A 7,545-nucleotide genomic window follows, 5' to 3' on the forward strand; every position below is an offset into this window, starting at 1 on the left:
TAGAGTAGAAACATTGGTATTTGCTTCTTTCATACTTCTCCCTCTTCCAGATTTATGGACGGAGCATAACAAGGGATTTTTGCCTTATCTTCTTGGCCACAAGAGATCCAACAATGAGAAACCAAGAACCCCAGTGTGAAACCTCTGGAAACTTTCATTATTCACCAACTCTCCCAAAGAAGTGTTCTATTTGCAAGCATCCTTGCGACTGCATACTTGTTTTGGATCCATACTTGGTTCTCTTTGCTGCTACTGAATTCTCCTTTCCATCCTGCGGAAAAACGACAAGGTGTTGACGCTAGCAAAAGCACATGCACGTGGAGTCACACACACATGCAAAATGTGCACAAAAATGCCTATTTTGGCAAACCTGCTTACATCCTATGTTAGAGATATAATCACGACAAATTGTGGGAACATACATAGACCACCATGCACACCCTAGTTGATGCCTTACGCTTTCATGGATACAGTTCAGTTTTCATATTGGACGCTTCTTCCTCTTAACCGAACCTTTAACCTTAGTAAGCAGATTCATTTTCTATGCTTTCCCTGATCAAACTAGAAGTGGCATAGTGCCCAATCCCATGCTTCCTCGGTGTTCCATGCCCTCCTTGCACCTCTACAAATCCTATGAGACCCTCATGTACACATTCATGTACTAAACATAAATTATGGTGATCAGTGTTGCATAATGAAAACAATTTGCTTTGTCTAGATAAGAAATTAAGAATTCTCGTGTCTGACATTTATCAAGTTGTGAATCCAGCAGATAAATGGCTTCACAAGATGATAGTGTAGTTTATAACAATTGTCATTGTCCTCTTCTCTGTATAATGCGTCAACTATCATGTCATATGGATTCTCAAAACCAATAACAATTTAAGTAGCAAATCCACTTGAGCAGTGACCATCAAACTGACTATTAATGCGAGACTTCCAAAATCGAACCTTCTAGACAAAAGAAATTGAACAAGAGAAATTAACTAAACCCACCAGTGAAGATTGGCTTGGAGATCTCAGAACCTTGATCTTACCACCCCTCCCATCAGCTCCAATGGCAATCAAATTGCCTGAACTTGAACCATGCTTTGCTAATGATCCCTTGGTCTGGCTCCGTTTGCACCATTTACCCAAAAACCTGTGTGTTCCATCAGGGCCAAGCAATCCACCAGAAAAACAAATGCCCCCTGAAGGAATTTGTAAGCCATATAAAGAGAGGGAGAAAAATAAGTTTACAGGATTGGTATCTAATCGTTTGACGTTATAGGGAAAATGTGAACTGTTTAATTAGGTCTAGTGGCCCAGTGAAAACTGAAATTGCAACATCATAATACCTGGTTCAGAAAGTGGTAGTGGGGATGGAGACTCCCTTCTAATGTTAAGCTTGGGCTCAACTTGCGTAATATCATCAAGAGGCAACATTACATCCTCATCCAGGGTGGCAGGAGTCTTCACCATATTAATTGGAGTTCTTGAACCTAAATTTTCTTCCATATTATCCCGTCCATGCCATACTGTAGCTTCTTTATTCATGTCAGAAGGTACATCTGACCTCAAAGTAGACTTCTGCTCAGTTAGATTTTCCCTAGTCAATTCTTCAGGATTTGAAGGTCCAGATGGAGCTGTATTAAATTTTGAAGCATCCTCATCTATCAAGAAGTATTCATCTTTCTCTCTATTAACAGCCATGGTGCTTAAACTCTTTTTAGTATAATTTACATTCAGATCATTAGCTAAACTGAAGTTTTCCATTTTCCTGGAACAAGATGGATTACCATTCAAGCCACCCCTCTCATCGGAATTAAGCATGGATGCAGAAAGTTGTCTCTCTTGACCTTGAGATAAAAAAATTTTGGTCGCCCAAGAATTAGAATTACAATTACAATTCACAACATTCTCATTAAACCCATTGCTAATAGATTTCTTTGAAGCTTTTAGAGACCTCAAAACTTCGTTCTCTTTTACTTCAAGAGCCGTCTCCAATTCCTGTACCCTTGTCTGATCATTGCAAAGGAAAAAAGTCATATTTGGAACCATCCACAGAATGAAATTATCCCACGGCCTCACATGGACTTACCTTTAGTTTATTCATCTTCTCTTTAGCCTTGTCAAGTTTTCTGCAGAAACGAGCCTCTCCTCTTCCTAGGAGGTTGCATTTGGCCATCAATTCCTTGTAGCTCCTATCAGAAAACGGCAAGCAGAGATTTATATTAGAAAAGAAGACAAAAGTAAGATGATACAATATAATATTTTAGGTAACAGGAGATTATTTGGTTATTACAGATGATTATTATCCAAGCGCAAGGCTTATCATACTATCTTTCCACCTTTTATGACATTAACTCAATGAATTTAAATTGAGAGAGAAGCACTCAACCAGAACTAGATAAATTGTCTCCACTCATGTACTGAATCATGTTGCAAAAAGACAGTACATAATCTACCTATTACGCATGACCAAGGATTTCCTTAGAATGTCAATGGTATCTTTATTGTTGGCACCATTACCAAAAGAGGCAAGCTTTAAAACTTTCTCTTCATCCAGATCCAGATCAGACACTCTACATTGGGAGCCATTTGACCATGTTAGCAACAACAACGAAAAAAAGCAACCAAATATTTGACAGATTTGTTTGCAGAAATCGCAAATGCACACACAATTTGAATGCTGCAAGCTCTTTGGCCAGGGCCATATTCCTTTCTTGAAGCCTTAAGCATTCTAAAGTTGATTTATCAAGATCCTGTGACAGAATTGGCCAAACATTAACGCAGAGGTTAATAAGTAAATTCAAACCAGAAAAGAGAAAAGCATGTAGAACAACAGCTAATACTTCACCTCAGATTTCAGGTGAAGCAGTTGTTGCATAGAAGTTGTTTGTTTCAAGGCTTCATTCTTCAATGCTGCTTCCCTTTTTGCCTGCTCTTTGCAAGAACACAGCTAAAAAAAAGGGAATATCTTGTAAGAATCGTGTGTAAACAGAAAACAGCCACTTCAGATAGTAAAATAAACAAATATATATGCATATAACAGCAAATTTGGATTCAGGTGAACTAAGCAGATGAAATCAAGTAAGCTTGTTAACTTCGGTTTCAAGTTACAGAGATTTCTATAGCCAAATTAGGAGAAATAAAAAAGAAAATGAAAGGAAAAATAGATTGCAGGATAACACATGCAAAAGCAGAGAATTCTGTTTTCTCTTACCTCAACCAACCAGTAATCCATTTCATTGCTGAATAAATTTGAAATAGATTATGTAAAGGTCATTTTGTTTCAGACATTTTTGCTTTAATTTATGAAAAATGCTAGTTTTCCCCTAGGTTTGTCCCCTGGGTCTAACCACTGGTGTATTCTATTTTATTTTGTAATTTTTTTAAATGTTTAAAAAAGTTACTATAATGAATTTGTGTTTTTTTTTTTTTAAATAAAGAGTGTTTAAAAAAAAAGGCAGAATGCTTAGCGGTCACGCCCAACGGTAAGTGTTGGGCTGCACAATAGCATGGTCTTTAATTTATTATTGCCCCCGCTCAAGTATTCAATAGATTTGTATTGAGGCAAGGCAACGTGGAGATTCTACTTCTCCATTCCTCCCTGATTTTATGAAATATAAACCTTCGCTAAGCTTCTTAAATGAAAATGGAAAATCTCAAAATGGTCCAAGTTTTGAACAAAAACAAAATAGCCCCCGACTTTATCCCTTCTAAACTTACGCATTATGTCAAACGGAAATTAGAACAAAGGAATAAAATTACCTGCACAATACTCATATTGTTTTATTTGTAGCCTACTCCTACTACTCATAAGCTATCCTACTTTACTAGCAAGTTACTCCTATTTCTTGCAAGTTACTCTATTTTGTAGGCTACTCTTATTACTTCTAGAATTCCCTAACCGCTTGCAAACCTGATGTAAAGTATCTTACATCGGTCCAATTTTGAAAAAAATTAATCTTCGAGTTAGAGAAGAATTCTGTTAAATAATTTTACCAAAATGTTTTTTGGATACTTATAAATGCTCAAGTCAACTCATCAGGTTGTTTAGTCATCTAGTCATGGCAATTCTTGCTCTGATGGAGATTGACAAATGAAATGTGCAAAGATATAGGTAAACCAGCATCTTTTTTTTTTTTTTTTTTAAGTGGAAACTCACCAAGGCAGGCCCTTCAAACCCATCCTGAGTGGTAAACACTGGTTATATGACTACTTGCCATCAGTGTATATCAGGTATTTCAAGTGAACTCCTAGTGCAGAATCGAATCTAAGATGTCCAAGTCTACAACAAGTCTAACCTTTGACCCTTAGGTTGCGCTCTAACAGGTGATAAAGGTTAAGCAACATTAAATCAAGATATATATATATTAAAAAAAAAAAAAAAAAGAAGAAGAAGAAGAAGAAGCAAATTTCTCTTAATAAATTTCTGAAAGGATTTTTGAATATTTTTATATGCTCATGTCATACGACATTTAAATGAATTGGGAGGAAAAAAAAAAGTTACTTCCACACTCGTCATATTGTTCTACTTGAAAACTTGCCTTTTGCATGCCAAGCTTATCTTATTTACATGCAAGCTTAGCAAATCCAACATAAAGTGCCTTACATAACATGTTCATCAGTAATTCCCCCAAAGTAAAGATTGACAAAGTTGACCTCGCTGAGTCAAATATACGGAATTATTTCATTTTCCCTTTTACCACTTTATCTCTCAACAATCAAACAGGGCACTGAGAAATAAAAAAGAACACTTGCAAATCTCATGATAATCTCGCACAATTTTCTTTTATCTTCTGTCATTCAAAATTCTTCAGAAATGAATCGTCTCACCTAGCCGGTGGGAATTCAAAATCACAGCTTGAAAAAGAGTGTACTTTTAGGATAAACCAAACAACAAATCAACATCTGATTAAAACACCACCCCTAATTTCTTTCATTCTGCCATACCTTATCAGCTACCAAGCATAATCACACAAAAAACCAGTCAATTACCTCCTCATCGACCTCTTTGAGCTTCTTCCCCTGCCGCTCTAAGACCGAAGTAAGTCCCGTAACCTTCGTCAACAATCTGCTAACTTCGCTGTGCAACTCTTCGGGATCTTCCTCGTAATCGATCGGTTTCTGAGTTAGGACGGGATCGTTTGAGTCTCCAACCGACTGAAAATAAAGACGATTGGCATTGTTCGCCGAACAGAGCTGCTTGCACACAGGGCAAGTGCATTTCTTCGTGTTCGAACAGTATTCAAACCACTGTTGTAGACTAGGATTTCAAGCACGGACAACAAGAAAAACATAATTAATTTCAAATTGAGACTTTTCATGCGATGCGTGCGTGTGTGTTTGGGGGGGAGGGGTGGGGGTGGAGTACCAGAGCTCGTGGAAGACATGGCCGCATATAGAGATAGCTTGGATGTCTTCAACAATGGGCTTGAGATCTTCGTAGCAGATTGAGCAAATGGCCTTGGCAAAGGTGGTGCCACCTGCCATCTCTCTCTCTCTCTTTCTTCTCTCTCTGCCCTAGTCTTATTGTCGCCACTTCGGGAAAATATGGAGCGAACTTTGAAGAATGAGCGGACCGCTTACAAAAATGTTTAGGCGGGAGCGGAGAAATCGAGCAATATTCGTAAATGACAATGTTAGGGTGAGTATAAATTTAGAATTTTTTTTATTTTTTTAAATCATTTTTTAAATATCTTTAACTATTAAAAATATATATATAAATTTATTAATAGTCACTCTCTTAATTATTAAAAAAATAAAAATATATAAATGAGCATATTTAGTAAATATATTTGATAGCAATAATATCATTTTCCTATTAATAAAATCACACTTTTAACCTTTAAATTATACCAATAAATTATTAATTTCAATATTTTAACAATGACATTGAGGTCTCGTTTAGTTATAGATGAGATGAGATAAATGTTGAATAGAATATTATTTTTTAATATTTTTTTTTAATATTTAAAAAAATTAAATTATTTATTATATTTTTTATGAAAATTTGAAAAAGTTATAATGATCATATAAGATGAATTGAGATGAAATAATTTGAACTATGTAACCAAACCAGACCTTAGTTTGATAAATAAGATTACTTCATTACTATTCACAAACAGTTCACTACTATTAATAAATTATTTATTCTTTTTTCATTACTATTTATTATCTTTCATTACTATTTATAAATCATCTAAAATCAACTCAATATCCAAACGTAATCTTAATCCTCACCTCAAATTGCAGTTTCCATCATATTTTGTCATTGATTTCAATTTCTTTCCTCCTCTATCTAAAAGTGTTTCTCCTCCTCTCTAAAAAACCCAAAACCTCTCCATCTGGCTTCAAGGAGGAGCAACTCTCCTAATCCCCCTTTACTTTTTTTCTTTCCCTTCTAATGTTTTTAGAATTTTTTTTCTGTTTTGTATCATTTTTTCATTACTGGGTGGGAAAATACTTGATTTATCGTCTTCCGACTACCAAAGTCGTACACACTACACTATTGCGCTCTCCAACCATCGATCTCCATGATGGGCTAAGAATCATGCCATCGTCCAACCAGTATATGTGGTTCGCGCGCTGCTCAAGCCATGCGTAAATCCATGCATAGCCATGAATCTACGCTTCCAATGCCTACACATGCGGTATGGTTGATTCATTAACCTTGAATTTTCAGAATGTGGCCGACTACACTTCGTTCTCGCCGTTGCATGTGTCTCACACACCAACCATTGAATCGTTGGTACAATGAATGGTGCACACTTGGTGCCTTCAGCGATTATGTTTTTCTGACTCTAATTATCAAACTAGTTACCAAATACACAAAATACTTAAAAGGAATTTTACAAACTCATTTCCAACTGAAAGAAAAAAGATCAAAAAGAAAGAAAACAGTGGATCATTTCACTCGCATATGCCTTTTCTTAGTCACCTTATCACCCATATTAACACGTGTAAGAATGTTTTGGTCATGTACAAGTAAGAAAATAAAACATGTTGAGTGTGGTTAATTAATGATCTCATCTCATCCATGTCATAAAGGGAAGGGTTTTGTCTCACCCTATAGCAACCTCCCTGCACCTTAAGAGGTGTAAAGGGATATCCCTCATGCACCACCCTTGTGGACAAAGGAAGAGCGCCCTTTGTCATTGGATAGGGAGAGGCAAACTCTTCTTCTTTGCCTACTTTTTGTTAGGGAAAATTGTAAATCCCCCTTTAAACTACTATATTATTGTCACCTACCTCCAAACTTTATAGCTCTATACAACTTGCCCTATAGTTTATTGTCATTTTATGTACTTACCCTCTCATGTGTGGGCCACTAGACCCTTTTTATTCTACTTCTATTTGCACTTCAATTGTAGGAAAAGCGGCTTCTCTAGCCCAAGTTTCTCAGGAAGCAGCGCACTCCAATGGGTTTTGTAAAACTCATTTTTGTATCAAATTTGTAAGAAAGTAGTTTAAAAGTGCATCTAACTGATAATGCATTTCATTTCGATTTTCAATTTCCCTATAGTGTTGCTGCTACATGTAGAAGGGACTGTGCACAAA

At 36.2% G+C, this 7,545-nt stretch overlaps 1 protein-coding gene across 1 annotated transcript; it reads right to left on the reverse strand.

The window, feature by feature from the left end:
- LOC122299186 lies at positions 1-5,555 on the reverse strand. Its single transcript, XM_043109237.1, has 9 exons — positions 5,360-5,555; positions 4,984-5,251; positions 2,840-2,941; positions 2,662-2,744; positions 2,448-2,564; positions 2,081-2,183; positions 1,338-2,001; positions 997-1,190; positions 1-271 (listed from the first exon to the last, which is right to left on the reverse strand). The coding sequence occupies exons 1-9, from the start codon at positions 5,476-5,478 to the stop codon at positions 158-160; spliced, it is 1,764 nt and encodes a 587-aa protein (XP_042965171.1). The 5' UTR covers positions 5,479-5,555; the 3' UTR covers positions 1-157.
- Positions 5,556-7,545: the final 1,990 nt, after the last annotated feature.

The sequence above is a fragment of the Carya illinoinensis genome, chromosome 2 (assembly GCF_018687715.1).
Source record: "Carya illinoinensis cultivar Pawnee chromosome 2, C.illinoinensisPawnee_v1, whole genome shotgun sequence".
NCBI classification, from domain to species: domain Eukaryota; kingdom Viridiplantae; phylum Streptophyta; class Magnoliopsida; order Fagales; family Juglandaceae; genus Carya; species Carya illinoinensis.

What these genes read in the sequence shown, in the direction of transcription:
- LOC122299186 (XM_043109237.1), bottom strand. Translation starts at nt 5,478, where the DNA reads ATGGCAGGTGGCACCACCTTTGCCAAGGCCATTTGCTCAATCTGCTAC. An exon ending in TCCTTGGTCATGCGTAATAG is followed by an intron (nt 2,184 to 2,447) that starts GTAGATTATGTA and finishes GTTTTCTGATAG; the next exon opens with GAGCTACAAGGAATTGATGG. An exon ending in ACTACCACTTTCTGAACCAG is followed by an intron (nt 1,191 to 1,337) that starts GTATTATGATGT and finishes AAATTCCTTCAG; the next exon opens with GGGGCATTTGTTTTTCTGGT.